The sequence below is a fragment of the Peromyscus californicus genome, unplaced genomic scaffold (assembly GCF_007827085.1).
Source record: "Peromyscus californicus insignis strain IS unplaced genomic scaffold, ASM782708v3 Scaffold_4__1_contigs__length_199733344, whole genome shotgun sequence".
NCBI classification, from domain to species: Eukaryota; Metazoa; Chordata; class Mammalia; order Rodentia; family Cricetidae; genus Peromyscus; species Peromyscus californicus.
In genome coordinates this window covers 198,913,397-198,936,021 of record NW_026294562.1, presented here as the reverse complement: position 1 = coordinate 198,936,021, position 22,625 = coordinate 198,913,397, and the positions used below count along the sequence as shown (strand labels likewise).

The 22,625-nt window shown below is 42.3% G+C and overlaps 2 protein-coding genes across 2 annotated transcripts; one reads left to right on the top strand and one right to left on the bottom strand.

The window, feature by feature from the left end:
• Positions 1-19: 19 nt before the first annotated feature.
• Positions 20-8,209, bottom strand: Fpr1 (formyl peptide receptor 1). The gene is made up of 2 exons (XM_052712840.1): positions 7,967-8,209; positions 20-1,124 (listed from the first exon to the last, which is right to left on the bottom strand). Exon 2 carries the CDS (start codon positions 1,111-1,113, stop codon positions 22-24), a length of 1,092 nt encoding a protein of 363 aa, XP_052568800.1. The 5' UTR covers positions 1,114-1,124; positions 7,967-8,209; the 3' UTR covers positions 20-21.
• An 11,417-nt stretch (positions 8,210-19,626) lies between these two features.
• Positions 19,627-20,766, top strand: Fpr2 (formyl peptide receptor 2). The gene has a single exon (XM_052712996.1). The coding sequence runs from the start codon at positions 19,670-19,672 to the stop codon at positions 20,717-20,719; it is 1,050 nt and encodes a 349-aa protein (XP_052568956.1). The 5' UTR covers positions 19,627-19,669; the 3' UTR covers positions 20,720-20,766.
• The last annotated feature ends 1,859 nt before the right edge of the window (positions 20,767-22,625 follow it).

Here is a 22,625-nt window from a genome sequence, read left to right as displayed (position 1 = left end):
CTTGAAGTTGGAGCCCTCTCTTCACATTGCCTGTACATTGTCTTCAGAAGGTAAAGAGGAGTTGTTGCCCAAATTGGTGCCTGTGTCACTGGTCTGGGCTGAGTCCTCGGTCAGGGCCCTCTCTAGACTGGTAGGCAGGGAGTGGATTAGTCTCTCTCTGAAGTCCTGGCCCATGAAGACATAGAGCATTGGATTGAGGCAGCTGTTGAAGAAAGCCAAGGAACTTGTGACATTCACTGCAATTTGGAGGTTTGGAGTCATACCACTCAAGCGTTCACGGATTCTGATTGTGGATATGAGGGCCACTACCTGAAATGGGCACCAGCAGAGGAAAAAGGCAGCCACGACAAAAGAGAGGACCCGCAGGGGACGGCTGGATTTGATCAGGCCTTGCCTGTGGATTTTAGTGGCTATGAGCCCATAGCAAATGGCAACAATGGACATGGGTGTGCTGAACCCAATGATGAACCTGATGATTCCTCTGATGGTGAACATAGTGATGTCCACCTTCTGCTTCTCTACAGGGTTTGTGGTCCAGGGGGAGAAGTCAAAAGTGCAGCCTGTTTTCCCTGGCCCAAGTTTATCAGGGATTGTAGTCACACGAATGATAACTGGCAAGGTAAGTAGGAAAGCACACATCCAGGGGCCAATGATTACTTTCTTGGCCAGACTCACAGTTCTGTGGTTCTGAGCCCAGACTGGATGCAGGACACAAATACATCGGTCTAGTGCTATGAGGGCGATCAGGAAGACACTTCCAAACAGGTTTATGTCTACAATGGTAAATATGAACTTGCACATGAACCAACCAAATGGCCATTGTCCTCCCATGGCCCTGGAGGCGATGAAAAATGGTAAAGTGGAGGTGAAGCAGAAGTCAGCAATGGCCAGGTTCAAATAAGAGATGGTGGTGACTGTGCGTACCATGCGGAAGCCAGCCACCCAGATCACAAGCCCATTGCCCAGCACTCCAAGGACAAAGGTGACTGCAAGCATCAAATATGAGAAGACATTCAGAGCAATGTAGCCAGCAGATGCTGACTGGGTCCTTGCAGACACATTCATGAAGTTCCCTGTAGACATGTTCATGAGGAAAGAGATGTTGGTGTCCATCTTGTTCACTCCTAGAACATCAAGAGACAGAGATTTTATTTATTTATTTATTTATTTTAAATTTTCTTTTCTCCTTGAGACATGGTCTCATTACACATCCTTTTTCTAGCCTAGAATTTTCTCTATAGACAAAAGTGGCTGTAATATCACAGAAATCTTCATACCCCTTTCTCTTGAGTGCTGGGTTTAAGGGTGTACGCCATCATGCCTGGCTTCATTTTCCCATTTTTCATGAGTGCATGTTTTCTTTGCATATATGAGTTCATGCCTGTGTGTGAATGCTTCTGCACATAGGTGCAATATGTGAAGCCCTGAGGTTGATGTCAGGCATCATTCTCTACTACTCTTCCATCTTATTCATCCAGACAGGGTATCTCAGTCAAATCCAGCACTCACATCAATAATTAACCTTGTTGGTCAGATTACTCTGGGGATTGACTCTCCCCACCTTCTGAGACTGGAATTATGGGTGAACCACTGTGCCCAACTGACATTTACATGGGTTTCTGGGGACACAAACTCAGGCCTTCACACTTGCGCGTAAGCACCTTAACCATTGAGTGGTCTCTTTAAGACCTGTTTTTGAAAATACCAAAAAAAAAAAAAGACAGTTTTCCTTGCTTTTATTGCTGTGCCCAATCTATTCCTTCCCCCTAGTCTCACACACCCAAGCTAGAGCAAGCTCCCCATTGCCTGACATGCTCACCCATGTTGTCAACCTCTTATCAGGTAGGGGAAGGTTGTGCCTCTGTTTCCACAATTACTAATATGCACTCTGCCCATAAAGCAACTACTTAGCTGATGTAGATACTTAACTGGCAAGAGGAAAAATACAAAACCCTAAACCGGGCAAACAGTATGTAAATAAAACTTGTGTTCAACATTTCAGTACAAGAACAAGTGAATAGGATGGGTCAATATTCCAGCAGGCAGACCTCACTGGACTGTTAAAAAGAGAAGGAAAGGACATGGTGGCAGAGGGGTGTGTGCTGGGTGATGTTATGGAGGCAAGAGTGTGAGGATAATTGTATATGCAGCTGTTGAAAATTAAATAAAAGTTATGGTTAAAAACTTGTGTTCAAACAAAAGCTGTGCACAAATTTTATAGCAGCATTTCTCACTATAGCTAGAATATAAAGACAACCTATTCTAGTTCATTTTCCAACAGCAATTTGGGAAGACAAGGGTTTACTGAAGTTAATATTTTATACTCCATAATGAAGGGAAGTTGAGGTAGGAACCTGGAGGCAGGAGCTGAAGCAGAGGCCATGGAAGAGTGCTGAGCTTTGGCTAGATCTTGTTGGCTGCTCAGCATGCTTTCTTTTACAACACAGGACCACCTGCCCAAGGGTGGCATCACACACAGTAAGCTGAGCCCTCCTGCATCAATTTTTTAAGATTTATTTATTTATTATGTGTAAGTGTTCTGCTTGCATGTATGCCTGCATGCCAGAAGAGGACATCAGACCTCATTATAGATGGTTGTAAGCCACCATGTGGATGCTGGAAATTGAACTCAGGACCTCTGGAAGAGCAGCCAGTGCTCTTAACTTCTGAGCCATCTCTCCAGTCCTCCTACATCAATTGTTAATCAAGAAAATGCCATACATACTGGTCTCCAGGCCAATCTGATGAGGCAATTTCTCAGTAGGAAGAGGGGTACTATGACAAGAGGGTGGCTAAGTTTGAGGCCTGTATTCCAGAGGATATACAACGAGACTCTCTCAAAAATCAAAACAAAATAGTGAAGAACTAATACATGGTATGACAGGTACACTTTAAAGCTATAGCACAAAAGAATCCAGACCCAAAATGTCATATGATGCATTATCCAACTTATAACAAATATCCAAAATAGGTAAGTTTACAGGAAACAGCATATTTGTGGATACAGAGGCCTGATGGAGGAAGAGAGAAGAATTATTGCTCAAAGGGTATGGAATTTGTTTTCCTTTGAGTGATGCAATAATTCTAGAATTAGATAGGGGTATGGTTGCAAAACATTTTAAATGCACTTAATGACATTTAATTTTCGAGTGGTAAAATGTAAGCTGGGTGTGGTGGGGGTGTAACCTTGTCACCTCAGCCCTTGGGAGACAGGGGCAGAAAGATCTTGACTCTGTGGTTGGCATGGGCTCCATAGTAAGTTTAAGACCAGGCTGGAAGGCATGGCAAGACCTTGTCTTGGGAAACAAACAAGGGACTGAGGAAATTGCTCAGTCAGTAAAGTGCTTGCCACAGAAACACGAGGACTTAAGTTTGGATGCCCAGCCTACATACAGAACTGGTAAGGTGGCATGTGCCTATATAAAAATCTCAGTGCTGGAGAAGCAGAAAGAGGAGGCTCCTTAGGGCAACCAGTCAAACTAAGTGTGTGACCCCCATGTCCAGTGAGAGACCTTGTCTCAAAAACTAAGGTTGGTGGCCTTTTTCATGCAAGCAACAACACCAACAAGAAAAAAGTATCAGGTAGACTTCTTATTATGTGTATTTTACCACACACACACAAAAATATGGTGTGTGGACATTAGGGAATTGGTAGAAGATAGCTTCAGTGGCCCAGAGTCAGTTATGAACCTATCACTCTGCATAAGCACTTCATTGCACACCTACCTCCTTCTTTCCTATAGGCTCAATACAGGCCCCTCTCTTCTGCTCAGGGAGGACATTTACATGAGTAATGGCTTCAGGTGACATCTCTGAAATTGTCTTTTACATTATTTCTTTTATATTTGATATTATAGTATATTTCATCACTCCTCCCTTCCCTTTCCTCCCTCCAAACCATCTGTCCCATATGCTCCCCCACCCCCTCCCTGCCCCTTTCAAATGCATAGTCTCTTTTTTCATTAATTGTTGTTACACACACACACACACACACACACACACACACACACACACACACACGCACACACACAGTCTTAAATACAACCCGCTCAGTCCATATGTTGTGACTTGTTTATATGTTTTCAAGGCAAACAATTTAGTATTGAATAACCAATTGAAATTATCTTTTAAAAATCAAAGTTTAAATTAAATATAATCATGTGTATATGTATGTATTTCACTGAGCTGTCTCTCCAGCCTCTTCTTTGAGATTATCTTAGTGGAAGGAAAGAATGTTCTCTGGTTATGAGATCTCCTCAAGACGCATGAGGGTGGGGAAGGGCAAGAGAGAAATGAGGTTCCAATATGTGAAGGGTATGAGATTTCATAGGATTAAGTATGCAAAGTATTGCTTATGTCAAAAATGGCTTTCCCTAATATTAACTGTAGACTTCCTTAAATGGAGGAGAGAGGCAAAATGAGTTAATAACCTTGAATGTGAATAAGTGATTGACAAGTAGCATGTACTGAATAATGACAGGTGTGTGTGTGTGTGTGTGTGTGTGTGTGTGTGTGTGTGTGTGTGTACATGTGAACAGAAGTCAGAGGTCAGTGTTGGATGTCTTCCTTGATTACTTTTCACCTAGTGGTTTTGAGACAAATCTCTCAGTAAACTTAGAGCTACACTGGTTGGCCATGAACTCCAGATATCTGCCCCTCTCTTCTCCTCCTCCCAGTGCTGAAGGTGAGGACCCACACTGCTGCACCTGGCTTTTGTGTGGGTGCTGGTGATCTGAACACAGGTCCTCACTGGTCTAACTGACTGAGCCATCTCTTCAGGCAGAAGTTTTACTCTTTTTATCATTGACACTTGTGAAAATGAGGAACCATACCTGAAACATTAAATCAACTTCTTATAGTCACTCAGTTTCTCAGTCTGAAATTTCAGCAAAGGTCTTTTTCTGACCCTGCTCTGTCACACTACCTTTGTTAGAAGTGGGGCTGACTCACACAGTATCAACTCCAATATGAGATGGGAAAGAGCAACAGTGACCATCACATTTGAAAGTCTGTGAGGGAAGCAGCTTGTAATGCCTCATTAAAAATGTTTACAGTCCTTGATGTAATTGTTGAACAAATAGTGGATTAAAATTAATTCCTTCCTATCACTTCCCTTCCCCTCTCTCCTCCATTTCCCCTCTTCCTTCCCTTCCTCCTGTTTCACATAAGTTCTTTTGTATCCCTGATTGACGTGAAACTTTCTGTGCAGAACAGGCTGGCCTTGAACTTATAACAGTCCTCCTGCTTCTGCTTCCCAAGTGGTGGGATTACGATGTGTGCTGTTGAGCCCAGATAGCTGTGATTTTCCATCTATTCTCCTCCTCTGTTTTGTTTTTACCTTTAAATTTTTTGTTTTAAATTTTAAGTGCCAATCATAGTTCCCCTCCCTCCCTTTCTCCTGATCCCTCCCCACACCCCTCCCCCACCCCACCCCCATCCACTCCTAAGAGAGGGTAAGGCCTCTCCCATGGGGAGTCAACAAAGCCTGACTTATCAAGTTGAGGCAGGACCAAGGCCCTTCCCCCTGTATCAAGGCTGAGCAAGGGATCCCTCCACAGGGATTTGGCTCAAAAAGCCAGTTCATGCACCTGGGATAAATCCTAGTCCCACTGCCAGGGGCCCTACAAACTGCCCAAGCCACACAACTGTCATCCACATTCAGACGGCCTAGTTCAGTCCCATGCAGGTTTTCCTGCTGTCAGTACAGAGTCTGTGAGCTTCCAATAGCTCGGGTCAGTTGTCTCTGTGGGTTTCTCCATTATGATCTTGAACCCCCTTGCTCATATAATTCCCGCTCCCTTTCTTCCACTGGATCCCAGGGCTTGGCCGTGGATCTCTTCATCTGCTTCCATCAGTTACTGGATGAAGGTTCCATGATGACAATTAGGGTAGTCACCAATCTGATGACAGGAGAAGACTTTTGAGATAAAGTCTCATGAATCCCAAACTTGCCAAGGACAGACTTAAACTTCTGGTCCTCCTTCCTCCACCTCCCAAATTCTGGGATTTCACGTATCCACAACACTCAGTTTACATTATGCTGGGTTTTGAGTCCAGAGCTTGTATGCTAGACACACACCCTTCCTACTGAGCTACAACCCTAGCCCTGTGATTCTCTTTATTTCTTTAAAGCACCCACAGGACAGTCTAAAATCAGACCTGTAGCTCACATTTTATTGAATCTCAATGCTTTATAGTTTCAGAAATGTTGGGGGAATTCCTGCAGAGTTGCAGCTGGTTTGATTCTGGGAGTGTTAACACCTAGTCTTAATCTGCCTTTTGTGATTGCTATCTTTTGTTTTCTGGTACCTTCTATGTGAATCTTGTCTGAGAGTTTTCTAAAAGTACATAGCCAATGCACACTTGCTTGAGGGACAACCTTGAAAACCACAGGTATTCCTTAACTGAGAATTTGCATTTGGCATTGTCCCTTTGGGAAGCTTAGATAAGAGATTTTGAGATACAGAAATTAACTTGCTAAAGATGTAAATTGGAGAACAATAGAAAAGCCCTTTGCTAAACTGCAGGAGTCAGTCCTGAGAGGCTGGTCCCCTGCAGCTGGAAAGGCTAATTTCATCCTTAAGGTGCTTCTGTGTAATGATTGCACAGACCCTCCTGAACCCATACCCAATATACAACAGAGAAACAATTTGGAACTGTCTTCTCTTTCCCTACATTCCACCAACTACCAACCACCAAGCTATTCTGAGGGCTGTTTGTTCTCAAGAATCATTGAGGCAATGATTAAAAAGTTTACAAAACAAACAAGGAAGATTTTGCAGTGACAGGTCAGAACATGCAAGACCAGGAGAACAATGAGATAAGGCCCCACCTGTGGTTGGAGGAAGAAGAACGTGGTCTGGATTGAATAGGAATGTTGTTAGCCACCTTTGGGAGAGGCCTTTAAACCTGCCAATCACTGTACCACATCACCAGCTTCTTCAGACCCTGATAAAGTTGAACTTGACTAAATGGGAAAACAACCAAAACTAGCAGTTCCAGAGGAGGTAGAGGTGAATTTTGCAACAGAATCCACGAAGTATGTGAGCCTGTCTGCTTGCAGGTTCATCTCTGCCCTCAACCTTGCCCTTTTTCTTGCATTTCTTATGACTTATAAGAACAATTTTCTTCCTTCTTTTTTTTTCTTTTGTTTAAAGCTTTGAGCCCTTTCTCCACCCACCCAAACACAGCCCATGCCTTTCTTCATGCTTCACACAGCCACTGCCCTCCACACTCCTGAGGCACTTTCTCTGGCCTCACATCTGTGACCAGAAGACAAGTATCCCAGCCTAAGACTTTCCCTCTTCTCATCCCTCAAATCCTTCACAACCTACTTTTTCCAGGAGTGCTACGCCTCACTAGTGCACATTCAACATTTTTTCTTGATTCCTCCCAATGAATGAGCATATCAATATGCTCCAGAACACTGAGCATACAAGTTATTATCCAGTTTCATACCACCCTTTAGTTCTCAACTAAAAAGACTTTGACTTTCTTTTGCAGCAAAACATCCTGAGTGACATGTATTGCTGTATTCACCTCTTTATGTTATATTTCTCCACAACTGAGCTTATTCTCTTTTTCTCTTGCTTCCTTTCTTCCTTCCTTCCTTTCTTTCTTTCTTTCTTTCTTTCTTTCTTTCTTTCTTTCTTTCTTTCTTTCTTTCTTTCTTTCTTTCTTTCATCTTTTAAAACAGGCTCTCATGTAGTTCAGGCTGACATTGAACTTACTATAAGTAGCCAAGGATAACTTTAGACTTCTGCTTCTCTTGCTTCTACAACTCCAATGCTGAGATTGCAGGAATGGGCCACTGTGTCTGGTTTATGTGGTATTAGTACCCAGGCTTTGTGCTTGCTAAGAAAGCACACTTCCTACGAAACTGCATACCCAGCCCTCTATTACTCAGGTCAATCTGCTGAAAGCAACCTCACCAAGTTATGCAGACCCCCAGGCAAAGTTTTCTCACCTGCACTTTCCAACAGCTGTGGGTCTTCTTCCAGACAGCTCTAAGTCTGATCTCCTGGAGAGAGCTGGCTGTCTCTAATGGTCTCAATGGAAAATATACAAAGGGACAGGGGAGGGGTAATAGAGCAGAGAAGAATTAGGAAACAGGAAACAGGAAACCAGGACTTCCTGTGACTTGCATTGACCCTGAGATTATACCAAATCATATTTTTTCTTAATAGCATTTGATGATTGGACTGGATCCTTATAGAAACTCAAGAGCTGAACCCAGCACTTGGGAGGCAGAGGCAGGTGGATCTCTGTGAGTTCGAGGCCCTCCTGGTCTACAGAGCGAGTTCCAGAACAGTTCTCTACACAGAGAAACTCTGTCTCAAAAAATCAAAAAACCAAACAACAACAAAAATAACAACAACAACCCCCCAAAGCAAACAAACAAAAACGCCCACCAAAACAACAACAAAAAACAAAACTAAAAAACCCCCGCAAGAGCCTGAAAAGTTTTCTCTGCTTCATCGTTGGTGGGATATATATGTAGGTCCAAGAGACGAGGGAATCTGGGTGTTCAGGAACCTTGTCAGCATAAAGAAAGGGGAGGAGGCTGTGGTAAGGAGAACCTATGGGAAGCAGTGAAATGCAGAGATGGAAGGAGAGAAATAGAAACCAGAGACCCAGAGAAAGGAAGATAAATGTGAATAATTCAGACAGTCAGAAACGATCAAACATTCTACACTTAGCCACAATCGCCAAGATCAACTGCATAATAGCCTACACTTCTGCCAACTCACCTTTGTGGTCATTCATAACAGGCACCTTTTAGAAAGTTTCCAAGGAAGGAAGTTGACTTTTCCTGGAAGGGCATAAAAAGATGTCTATTCACCCCAGACCGGATACCAGGGACAAAGAAAAGCAATGAACACGCCAAGTCCAATTTGACAAACCAGTGAGCTCATTGGGGATACTTACAGAAGTATACGTGCGTGAGGGTTTGCTTACAGGAACCAGGCTGACTCAGAGGCTGTCGCATCACCAAAAAGCCCACCTCAGCCTGCGTGACAGTGAAGTAGCAAACCTGGAGCTCTCTGCAGAACTTGCAGCAGCTCATCAGATTGGAGAATCTCTCAGAAGTAGGCTGGTTAGTCTGAGAACCTCCTCCAGGCAGCGTTGCCTCCTCTCTTCTCCTAAGCATTTGCTTACTGCTTTCTTAACCTTGTAGAGGGCCCTATTTATTGTGTAAGTTTCTGTTTTCCCTGACACGTGTTGTTCCTAGGGGAAAATGTTTCAAGTTTTAACTTCCCAGAATCTTAAGGATCCTCTCTTCACGATGGAATGTCTCAGTAGGTGAAATATTGCTCCACAATATGACGGAGCGTGCAAGTGAAGTTATACAAACTCACAAGGAACTGAGTGGGAAAGAACATTATTTTACATAGTGAAGGTCCCAGATCCCAAGAGAAAACAAGAAAGGGATAGGTAGAGAGTAACTGCTGAACAGAGTGTGAGGTCATTTGAAGTCTGATTGCTCTGCTCAAAGATGGTTTGATGGGAATCCCCCACCTACTCCTCCACAGCTCACCACACCTCTTACTGAAGCACAGGATGGCTTTTTCTTTGCTGTCTAATGGCCTATGATTACCACACAGCACCTGTGGAAATGCAGCGGCATGTGTGTGTAGGGTAGAGTTTAGAGAGGGAAGTAAAGCAGGAAAGTCCCAGGGTGAACTTCTGCTTTGTATGGGCCTCATTTGCACAATCTAGGCAAATCCAAAGAAAATGGTACTGGGCTGTGCTGGGGTGGAGGAATTCCTGCTTGAGACGCCAAATTATTCTGTCAGAAAATAGAGTAGTGTAGGCAACTCCCTTTGGGAATTGTGAAGATTCTCAGTTAGAACCTGGGCTGGCTTGGTCACTCGTTGGGGGACCAGACAAGCCACTTAACCAGCACTGAGCATTATTTTATCAACGGTGAAAAAGTTAATATTTAATACCTGGTAGTCTTCAGGGTCCCTGTTCTGCTTTCTACATGAGTACACAGATAATTGCCAACAGTACATCATTTAAGAACACAACAATTGGTTTTCACATCACTTTGCAGACCATATTTTCTTCTTTTGTTGTTCTTCAGACAGAAAAAACCCACAAATAACTAATAAGAAAACTATTGCTGGCTTGCAGGCTGTACTAAGCCTATTGTTGGTTGGACTGGAGAAGAGGGCTAAATGGTTAAGAGCACTTGATGCTCTGACAGACCACCACAACAACCAAACAGGTGGTGACTGGATGTGACTGTGATTTAGGAGGCTCAGTTACTTTACCTGTGAATTGAGAATCATAATAGTTACAAAAATAATTTTTATTTGAGTAGAATAGACAAGATAACCGATGCAGAGCACGTACCACAGATTCCAGTGTAATAAATATTATCTACATCTTAGTTGGAAAACATTCTTGTCTCCTGACAGGCTGTCTGTGTGGATGTTTGCATCACACCTCCCTCCACTCACTGTCTGCAGCTCAGACCTTGCTTTTGAACTGCACACACATTTTAGGATTACTTGTCCCTTCAGGCCCACCTCTAGAATTTTCTCTCATCAGCTTTTCACTTAATCCTGTCATAAACTGGGGTCTCCTTCAATCTCAAGTTAAATTTCGAATTCCCATTCCATTCAGAATGTGGCTGTTCGGAGTTCAGGCATTTAAAGGACTAATTAAAACTAAATGAGATCATAAGGGTGGGGCCCTAATCCAATATAAATGGTGACCTTTTGAGAGGAGAGAAACACCAGGGCTGGGTAAATTTACAGAGATTTATATGAAAGGACACAGAGTGGAGAAGATGGCCATCTGCAAGCCAAAGAGAAGCCCTGGGACCATCATCACAATCTGGACTACCAGCATCCATAACTGTGACAAAATCAGTTGCTATGCTTTAAGATACCCAGTGAGTGGTGCTTTGTATTGCCAGCCTTAGAAAAAACCAACCCATTCTGCTTTAGTTCAGGGATTCCTATCTCTGTGATGACCTCAAATCTACTCAGTTCCCATAGTGTATTAAAGAACTGAATTGTTAGGCCATCCAGTTAGTGTCCACAGAAAACTAGAGAATTTCTTTGTGTGGAAAGAAACCCATACACGTGCTGTTAGAACTCTGGTAATAAACAGAGAGGCAAGATTCTGTTTGGTTATCATCTCACACTTCATGTATGTATGTGCCTGCACCCACAGAGGCAAGAGGAGATGTCTAGTCTCCCTGGATCTGGAGTTGTATGCAGTTGTGAGCTGTTTTATTTGGGCACTGAGAAATGAAGTTGGGTACCCTGGAAGAGCAACAAATGCTCTTAGCCACTGAGGCATTTATTCAGCTACTCATCTTTGTGTTTTAAAAGCAGATTTATTTACTTATTTTTAAATGCATGAGTGTTTTGCACAAATGTATAACTTCACATAGTGTTTGTGTCTAGTACCTGCAGAGGCCAAAAGAGGACATTGTATCCCATAGACTTGGAGTGACAGATGGTGTGAGTCACCATGTAGATGATAGAAATCCAACTTGCATCCTCTTTAAGAGCATTCAGTCCTCTGAATTTCAGAGCCATCGATCAAGTCCCCCCCCCCCCCCCTTTTTAAAAGAGGGCCTGGAGGGATGTTTCAATGGTTAAGAACAAGTACAGCTCCTGTAGAGGAAAGGACTTTGGTTACCAAAGCTCATGTAAGGCTGTTCACAACTGTCTGTAACTTCAGATCAGGGGATCCAAAGAACTAGAACTCTGAATGTTCACAGATGCCTGAAACCTGAGGTTGACAGTACTGACCTCATGTGTTTCACAGATCAATGGTGGAGAACATTTACGCTTCTATGTTTCTAAGAACTCCACTTTGGCTAGAGAGATGACTTAGCAGTTAGAGTACTGACTGTTCTTCTAGAAGACCCAGGTTAAGTTCCTAGAACCCACATGATGGCTCAAAACTGCCTCTAATTCCAGTTCCAAGGGATCCAGTGCTCTCTCTGGCCTCTGAGGACATCAGGCCTGTGTGTGGTGGATGCATTAACATACAAACAGGCAAAACCTCCACACACATAAATTAGAGTAAAACAAAATGACTCCAATGTGTCACATTTGCATATCTTCTGGAAATCTTAAGAAACCCTAGATTTCTGCCATCAGATTGGTTCCGGCTTTCTTGTTCCTCTCTGTGTTTTCTTAAGTCTCTGATGAGAGCCAAGTGCATCACTTACACCACAGGAGCACAGGAGTCAGCTATAAGAAGGGGACCTCAGCTAGTGGTAAGTTGTACTCCACCAACTGAAAACTTCCTTTTTGAATGCCTGTTATATGGATAGACACTTTCTAAAATTATGTGCAGAGATGTGCAGTATCACATTTACTTTCAATAGATGACTCCTCAGTTCTTGATTTAGAATATGCTGAGAATAGAATACAGGTGGAGGTATGGGAAGATGACTCTGTCAGTAAGTGTGTGCCTTGCAAGCATGTAGGCCTGAACTGAAGCCACTTTAAAAAGTTAAGTGGAGGCAAACTGATCCTTGGGCTATTATTACATGCAGCCATTTAGCTATAAAGGCAACCAAGAATGTGTTATATACACATATTTTGTCATGTTAAAGCACAAGGAAAATGTTACTCAGGAAGGGAAAGGGGATCTAATTGGTACTGTGCCATGGGAAATATCAGAATAAGAACTGAGAATGGCTCATTGGGTTTGGCTGCCTGGGGTCCACATCTTTGATGGGGGCAGTTTTGTGCAGTACCAAGGGCCCAAGTCAATATGTAGTGGGTTAATGACAAGCGGTGAGATAAGAAAAGTACAAAGAATGTTTATAGGTTCTAAGGTTGGGCTATAAATTCTTTTCACAGGAAGAAGTCTCTTCTCTGAGACAGAGCTGATCTCTTTCTCCTTTCTCCTTCTCTCCTCCATTCTCAACTAAATGCAATGTCTCTCATATGCTAGCCAGATGCTGTCTTGCTGAACCGTGCACCTCACTGGGGATCATATGCAGGTGCTCTGCCAGGTCCCTCACTACTGAGGGATTCTAGGCAGGTGCTCTACCATTGAGCTACATCCCATTGTATTTCCCTTTTCAAAGTTTTTTTTTTTTTTTAATGTGTATGGATATTTTTCATGAATGTGTGTCTGTATGTCATGTGCTTTCTTGGTGCATGAGAAGGCCAGAAGAGACCATTGGGTCCCCTGGAATTGAAGTTACAGGTGGCTATAAGCCTATATGACAGTGTTGGGAACTGAACTCAGATCCACTAGAAGAGCAGGCAATTCTCTTAACTTCTGAGTAGTCTTTCCAGGCCCCTTCCTTCTACTTTTTATTGTGAGCCATGATCCTTGTAAATTACTGAACTAGAACCTGTCTTGTAACTGAGCCAGGCCTTGAATAGGCAATTCTTATTTCAGCCTTCAAAAATAGTTGGGATTACTGGTGTGAAAGACAAGGGTTGGCTGGGAATTAATTATTCTTGAAGGGAAGTGACATCAACACATTCATATGTCAATGAGAATGGTCTACTGGAAAGTATATCCTGGTGTTTTTTCTTGGTTTGGAAGAAAAGAGAAGGAAAAACTCAGGATTCTAATTTCTGAGACAGTGAGAGATGGATCCAGAGACAGTGTGTGTGGAGAGGCCATTTGAAATGAATGACAACTCTTTCTCCTCAGGAACTCACACATGTAGTAGCTTAGAGAATTGGCTGATAGTACAGTAAAAATTCCCCAGTTAATTGGTACCTTTTTTTTTTTTTTTTTTTTAAGAGCAGAGCCTGGGAATGGCAGAGGAAAAGATATAGCTTCAGGAGAAATCAAAGGGACAGAATAATCAGGATGTATATGTGTTTGCGTGTGTATGTGTTCATGTATGTTTGTGAGTGTACACAATGGAGGCCAGTGGTCAACATTAGGCATCTAACTCAGTTACTCTCTGCCTTTTTTATTTTTATTTTTTTGAGGCAAAGTCTCTCCTTGAGGCTGTAACTTACTAATGGGCTAGACAGTCTGTCCAGGAAGCTCCACAGATCTTCCTCTCTCTGCTCTTTCTCACAGCTGGAGTCAAAGATGTATGCTAACACACCTGGTTTTTATGTGGATGCTGGAGATTTGAACACAGATCCTCATTGCATGGCAAATGCTTTACAGTGAATCATCTCCCCAGCCCTGAGTACTCACTTTGTATACAGGAAATGAGCATAATAAATAGTAGAGATAATTAGAAAAAAAGTGCTCTTTCTCCAAAGTCACTTCTGGTTCAGAGCCATGGTTTCGTCATTTCATACAGAGAGGTGATGTGTGTTCTAAGATAAGGATGTTACAACATAATGATTGGCATATGTTAGTGTTTCACCACACAAGGACCATCCTAACCAGCACATATTTTCTTCTGTGTCTCACAGGTCTTCCACTTTGCAAAAAGAGGGCGATGGGCTCACCATTTAGCACCCTTGTCGTTCCATTGGTCCTTTCTTGTTGTGTTAATATTTTTATAGCAATGATATAAAAATTATGAAGTGCATCATATATTGTAAGTGGCTTGTAAGATACTTGGAAAGGGGGGAAACCTGAATACAGTGAGGAACTTAGGGTGGGACAGGTGTAAGAGCAGGGCTGGGCTCAAATGATGGCCCTAACTCTCTAACTAGGAGCTTAGATAATGAGTGTTATTGGTCTAAATCTTAACTCATTTAATTGTTCAATGGTTATTCTCATTATAAATCATATTATTCAATACTCACAACATCCAACATCTCAGAATACACACAGTGCTTTACATTAATTTCTGTAATCTGCAAGAGCTAGGATGAGTTGTAAAGTCTTAATGAACTTGTTTAAGTGTGGACAATGTCCAAAGAACTAGTTACTATTGTCAGAACCATGCTCTTCTCTATGCATCTCTTCTCTGTATAGCTCTAGAACTCAATATAGTCAAGGATGACCTTGAACTTGTGATCCTCATGCCTACACATCTAGGTTGCTAGGATTAAAAATATATACTATCATACTCAGTTTTGTGCAGTGCTGGAGATCAATCCCAGAGACAAGTACTTGCTAGTCAAGTACTTTCCCAACTGAGGCACATCCTCAGCCACAGAAACATGCTCTTCTCTGAATGTGAACTTCTACAATGCATAGCCCACAAATGAGCCCTAAAACACGGTACAGAACATGGTGAAGACAGGGATGACATTTATTAAAGACTCACCTGGAAAGTTTCTGTGTTTATTCTCATTCTATCCTCACTTGAAAATTCATTCTCCACCATAAAACCATTCCTGATCAGCAGATGAAGAAACTAAGGCTCAAAGAAATGACATTGGCAGTATTCGGGATATGATTAGAAAACAGATTGATCAGGACTGAGAAGATGACTTAGTGGGTAAATGGCTCACAACATGAGGATCTGAGCTTGGATCCCAAGTACCCACATTAAAAAAAATACAACAACAATAACAAACAAACAAAAACCAGGCACAACAACACCCATCTGTAACCCCAGTTCTAGGGAGGCAGAGACAGCAGGAGGTCTGGAGTTCACTAGACAGCAAGCACTGAGTCAGTAAGCCTTGGGTTCAGTGAGAGACCATATCTCAGAAAATAAGGTGGAGCATCAGTTGATGGAGATAACAAACATTGGCCTGTGGTATTCACAAGTACAAGAACAGGCACATGGATGTACACAGCTTCACCAGTGTGGATCACACACACAAAACAAACAAACAAAAAAAAAGAAAATATATTTATCTGATTGTAGAGCCCAGAAAACTTTATACTACAGCAATGGTTTTCCACTTCAGGTAGTTTTGTCTCTCAGAGGATGTTTTCGCATACACTTTTTGGTTATTATAGCTGGACGAGGGTTGCTCCTGGAATCTAGTAGATGAGGTCAAAGAGCTGCTACACATCCTGTGATGTACAGGACTTCACCACACCCAACCACAATTAAGTAGGGGCAGATGTCAACAGTGCCAGGGTTGAGAAATCCTGAATTCCATTACACAATGTTCTGCATAGGACCTCGGTAAAAGTGACAGGTGAGGAAAAGAAAATAAGGAAGTGTAATAGGAAACTGAGGAGGGAAATCACTCATATCATATGTGAGGATAGTCAGCTATTGTGGCAGGTCCTGTCAAATTAAGCACACCAGTGAGGCAAATTTGGGAGCTCTGGAATTAGTTTAACTAGGGTTCCAATGCTTGTTGCTGTTAATGAAAACAGACAAAAGCAAAACCCCTACCGAAATCCTTAGAGTGTGGCTTTGGCCTGATAAAAGAAGGATGTTGCTTTTTCTCAATATTATTATGAGAATTAAAAGTGAGAAACTTCTGGGTGTGTGTTGTGTAAGTTTTCCTGAGGAAACAACACGCACATGTCTCCTCACCCCAGAGAACCCATGACAGATCAAAGTAATGATTACATCAAAGTGCAACATGGTGGATCTACAATTTTTATTGGGTTTACCAACAGGAGTATGGGTAAGGAGTTACAGGAGCAGAGATGACTCAGATGCAGTTGTATCACCAAAAAGCCCACCCCAATAAGGGTGAAGACTTGTGGAAACTGTATCTCTGCAACATCCTACATGACTTACAGACCACTTGACAGGTCAGGGAGTCTCTTCTAGGTAGCAATGCTGGTCAGAGTCTCCTATCCCAGCTGAGGTTTACTGTTCCATAACCTTGGAGAGAAGCAATTCTGAATTTTCTAAGTTTCAACTTTCCAAGACATGTGAAGCTTGTTTACTTTCTGGAACCTAGGAAGTTCCCTTCTGCCTTCTGAAGGGAATGCTTGAGTTTCAAGGAAATTTCTTCACAGAAATCTGTAATTTTAGCATTCTGGAAGTTGAAGCAGAAGGGTTAGGAGTATGAGGTTAGCTTGGCTACATAGCCAGACCCTATCTCAACCAACCATGTATCCGAGTAACCAACCAATCAACCAAAGAAGAGCTCAGTATTATTGTTCCTTTTCAAAGATGAATTGATAAGTCAAAAACTATATGGTTGTGCAAAATTACCCCAGATTTTATGCAAATACATTTTAAGGCAGGATTCATAAATAATAGAGATGATTCTTTCTGCATTTTTATTTTATGGTGCTGCTGGGGATTGAACCTAAGGTTTCTTGGATACTAGAAAAGTGCTCTGCCATTGGGCTGCAGCCTGAGCTCCTCCCTGGAGGATTCTAAGCAGGTAGATACTCTACCATTGAGCCGTGCTCCCATCCCCTCATAGGAGATTCTAGACAAGCACTCTATTACTGATATGCTGTGGGATGGTCTGTATGTCAAATGTGTTGCTAATTAGTCAATAAATAAAACACTGATTGGCTATTGGCTAGGCAGGAAGTGTAGGCAGGACAAGGAGGAGAATAAAGCTGGGAAGTGGAAGGCTGAGAGAGAGAGAGACACTGCCAGCCACCATGATGAGAAAGAGCATGTGAAGATGCCGGTAAGCCACGAGCCATGTGGCAAGGTATAGATTAATGGAAATGGATTAATTTAAGCTGTAAGAACAGTTAGCAAGAAGCCTGCCACGGCCATACAGTTTGTAACCAATATAAGTCTCTGTGTTTACTTGGTCGGGTCTGAGGGGCTGTGGGACTGGCAGGTGAGAGAGTTTGTCCTGACTGTGGGCCAGGCAGGAAAACTATAGCTACACTGATACAACATCCTCAGGCCTATAAATAAATTTCAACAGATGACATGTATACATATTTTGTAGCCCACACATTATAGCATAAGAAAATATTCCAAGTTTCCTGAACCTGGGTGGGGGTGGACACAGAGACTTCTTGGTTGAACTGGCTACAGACATGATCTGACCAGAAGTCAGGCAACATAGAAAAAGAAAGTCTTGTTCTTAAGAAGCTAGAAAAGCCATCACAGAGGCTCCCTGAGGACTTACTCCCACTGTATTATCATCCAGAATTGTGTCCTATGTGCATGTCTTCAGCAATTCCTTATGAAGCAGTGAAGAGTCAAAGTACTCTCTAGACCAATCAGGATTTACACTCAAGCGTAGATGGAGGGACAACCTCCGTGATCCAAACATGACTTGCTTAGCAGAGAGAAGCAAGTGATCAGATGCTGGGGAGGGAGAATTTAGCAATATCTGTCACATTTGGTATGGCAGAGGAAGGACTCAGAGGTCAGACCCAGCTAGACTAAAATCTGTCCTATCACTATTTGTGTAGATGTCAGGTTTTACATTCTCTTATATCATTCTAGTCTTACAAAAACTAAAAATAATGAACCTTTAATAATTCTTATATAAATAAATATAAATTCCATCATAATTACACAATGCATGGTCTTTACAGAGAAGTCCACAAACTCCACCAAAATTCATTAGGTCTTACCCTATATCCCATATAACACTAAACTATGTAGTCATGCACACTCTTTGTATACAAAGGAATGAGGAACTTCATAACAAGAAGTAACAATGGAAGGCACTAGTCTGAAGGTAGAGATGCTACCCACCCCTCACTAGCTTCCTTCCTTTGCAGAATCATAAGGAAGTATACATTACCAAGCAGTGGTAGCAACCATTCAACCTCCTCTTAAACTGTGGGCTAAAGCCAATGCCTTAGATGAACAGAATTAATAGGCAAACACTGGGATGAGGATCCTCACAGTGAAGAGAAACAGAAACTTGAAAACTGTATAATTCTCGTGTTGGAAGGAGGTAGTGAGCTTAGAAAGTGGAGATCTTGGCACCATTTGCCAAGTCCTGGTTAGAATCTTATTTGAACTTGAAAACATGTAAGTAAGAAGCTAGATGTGAAGGAAACTGTGCTGTCATGAAGCTGTTTCCAGAATGCCCCTTTGTGTTTAAACATTCTTTATCCTGCAGTTAAGGTATTTCTACTATATAAGAAATCAAGACACCAAGAAGCATCACCAGTTACTAAACTTACACATTAGCAATGGGTAGGAATGTGACTTCAGCTTTGTTATGATATCCTTGGACTGTGTTTTTACCTCCCATCTTTGTAAAATTTTAAGAGTATCATAGTAATCAGTACTCAGAAATTGGCATCTGGCTTACCACAAGTTTGAACAATAACTGGTCACCCTATTTGTGTATATATACCGCCCATCTCATAAATCTTTGAAAAAAATCTCTTTGAAATCCGCAATGTAGAGTCCAATGGGCTGATACTCACTCTTTCATTCAGACCATTCTAATATCTCTCTTCTGTCTATCTGTCTGCCTTTTTCTGTCTCTCTCAATCTCTGTCTCTGTCTCTCTCTCTCTCTCTGTGTGTCTGTCTGTGTCTTTTTCTCTCTCTCTGGAGTGTTCAGGTATTTGCGTTGTTAAACAAATTTTTTTAATTAAACTTTTGGCATCTCTCAGCTGAATTATTTCTTTTGTGAACACAAGAACTGAGGGAAAGCCTTCACCAAGGAACTGTCTACTGAGTCCACTGCTTTGCTGGGAGTGCTAAACTCCTATCGCCCATGTTTTGCTGTTTGTTCACTCTCAGTTCAGTCGCTGCTGGAACACGGGGGCTTATTATTTACTATTATTATTATTATTATTATTATTATTATTATTATTATTCATAATATTACTGGTAGAATGGATCTCCTATGGTGGCAGGTGGTGTGGATTCTGAATAGAGGTGATGTAAGATGGAGCCACATCTGAGAAATGACTGTTTTTGAAATTTTTCAGGTGCAGACAAAATGGAAGCCAACTACTCCATCCCTCTGAATGCATCAGAACTGGTGGTCTATGATTCTACTACCTCCAGAGTTCTCTGGATTCTCTCAATGGTGGTCCTCTCCATCACTTTTTTCCTCGGGGTGCTGGGCAATGGGCTTGTGATCTGGGTAGCTGGATTCCGAATGGCACACACTGTCACAACTATCTGTTATCTGAACCTGGCTTTGGCTGACTTCTCTTTCACGGCTACTCTACCATTCCTCATCACCTCAATGGCCATGAAAGAAAAATGGCCGTTTGGCTGGTTCTTGTGTAAATTAATTCACATTGTGGTGGACATAAACCTATTTGGAAGTGTCTTCTTGATTGCTCTCATTGCTTTGGACCGCTGTATTTGTGTCCTGCATCCAGTCTGGGCTCAGAACCACCGCACTGTGAGCCTGGCTAGGAAGGTGATCATTGGACCCTGGATTCTTGCTCTCATCCTCACAATGCCCATTTTCCTCTTCTTGACTACAGTTAAAGATCCAAGAGGGAACGTGTACTGTACATTCAGCTTTGTGTCGTGGGGTGACACTGATGTGGACCGATTGAACACAGCTATCACTATGCTAACAGCTAGAGGGATCATCAGGTTCATTATTGGCTTCAGCATGCCCATGTCCATTGTTGCCATCTGCTACGGACTCATCGCTGCCAAGATCCGCAGAAGAGACCTTGTTAATTCCAGCCGTCCCTTACGTGTCCTTACTGCAGTTGTGGCTTCCTTCTTTATCTGTTGGTTTCCCTTTCAACTGGTGGCCCTTTTAAGCACAGTCTGGCTCAAAGAGATGATTTTAGGTGGTGGTTATAAAATTCTTGACATGTTGGTTCACCCAACAAGTTCATTGGCCTTCTTCAATAGCTGCCTCAACCCGATGGTCTATGTTTTCATGGGCCAGGACTTTAGAAAACGACTGATTCATTCCCTGCCTTCCAGTCTGGAGAGAGCCCTGAGTGAAGAACCTGCCCAGATCAGTGGTACAGGCACCAATTCACTTCCTGAAGACATTGAAATAAAAGCAATATGAAGAGAAGGCTGGGGGATGCTTTTTGTTTCATGCTAGTCCCATTTCACTTTTACCTGACCTTATATTGTCATGTAGAGCATTATTAATCTGAAAAAAATTTCTCTGTCCCCTGAATTGGGGAAAAGAAATAAAAACCAAAGCTAACATTGCTGTCCTTTTGGAGCTTTTTCAACTAAGCTTATAGCCTGGAATAAGACTAAGATGGCCAAACATTACTGTTTGGGTGGGAGCTCCACCTCAACCCATTCTGGCATCCCTATACCCAAAGACACTGGAATGTTTGGAAGGAGTCTGGTGGAAGATCCACCTTGGCTTCCCTCCCCATCTCATTCCCTGGACCCACCCCTTCAGAGCCTGCCAAACACAGCTCTTCCCCCATGGAGGCTCAGGACGACTCCCACAGGGGCTATATAAGCAGCATCTCAGAAAACATACTGGTGATTCTTCTGGTCTCACATCCCCGTCTCTTCTCTGTGGGGCCAGGGAATCTCCCAGGAGCACTTTATCCATTAAACCTGGGCTTTTCCTGATTTGGTCTGATTCGGTTTGTTGCGATGATGGCGGAGAGGCCTTCAGGAGGCTAAACTTAACAATTACAAGAGCAAAAAATAATAATGCATACTTGCAAGGATTAGATAAGATAGTAGATATTAAAATCAAAATTATATTATTTCAGGGGCTAAGAGAAATTTCTGCTCTAGCTGAGGATCTGGGTTCAGTTCCAAGTATTCACATCACTCAACTTACATCTGCTAGAAATGATATCTCTAGGGAATTCAACAGCACTGGCTTCTGTAAGCACTTATACTCATATGTACATACCCTTACACACACGCGCGCGCGCGCACACACACACACACACACACACACATAAACAAATAATTAAAAATAAAATAAATCCTTCAAAATTATTTTATCATTAACAGGTAAAATTTTGCTGGGCTTTGTGGTGCGTGCCTATAATAATATTTTATAATATAATATCATTTTATAATACAAATTCATTTGGGAGGCAGAGGCAGGAGAGAAAAGTTCAAGACTTGCCCCCAAAACAAAGTTATGTGGTTTGAAGGGAAACAGATGCACCTGGAGAAAGGCACATTAAATGAATTAAATCAGACACAGAAAGACAGATATTATATGTCATCTCTCACTTGTGGTTCTTAGATTTTATATAGAAACATAAAATTATACTTGTGGGGTGTGTGTGTGTGCGCGTGCGTGCATGCGTGTGTGCGTGCGTGCGTGCGTGTGTGTGTGTGTGTGTGTGTGTGTGTGTGTGTGTGTAAGCCTTTCTAGGGAGACGAAGGAGAGTAACAGGAGTGAGGATAAGTAAGAAAAGGAGGGTGGTGGGCTTGAAGGAGAATATAGGAAACAAACAATGTACACATGTACAAAAGCTTGAAATTCAAAACAAATGAAACAATAACATAGACAAAATAAAGGAACAAAGAAAGAAGAGGTGGAAAAATATTCAAACATGTCTCCAGGTCTTTGGTTTGTCTAGATATAATGCACATCACTTAGAAGATTGCCATGGTCATCTTGGGCAAGCAACTGCCATCTTGGAGAGTTTAGCTGCTACCCCACACATAAGATAATCCCAGTTAGGTTTGTCGGCAAATTTACATCCTGCTTAGGGGGGCAGAGTAGGAAATATAATTCTCATCTGAGTATCCAGCTATCCCTAAACACCTGGCAACTCTTCATGTGGCCTAGAGAAGGTGCTAGAATATGCAGAGGCTGGAGAAGACTCGAACATGGTCTTTATATATTTTGTGGTGGGAAACCCTCAGCTCTGCTGGGTAAGGCTTTTTAGGTGAGGTTGGCTGGGCAAAGAGTAACTGTACTCCTGCAAGGAGCCCATTAGCTATGATCTGTGAGGAAGTTCAATACATGCATCGTT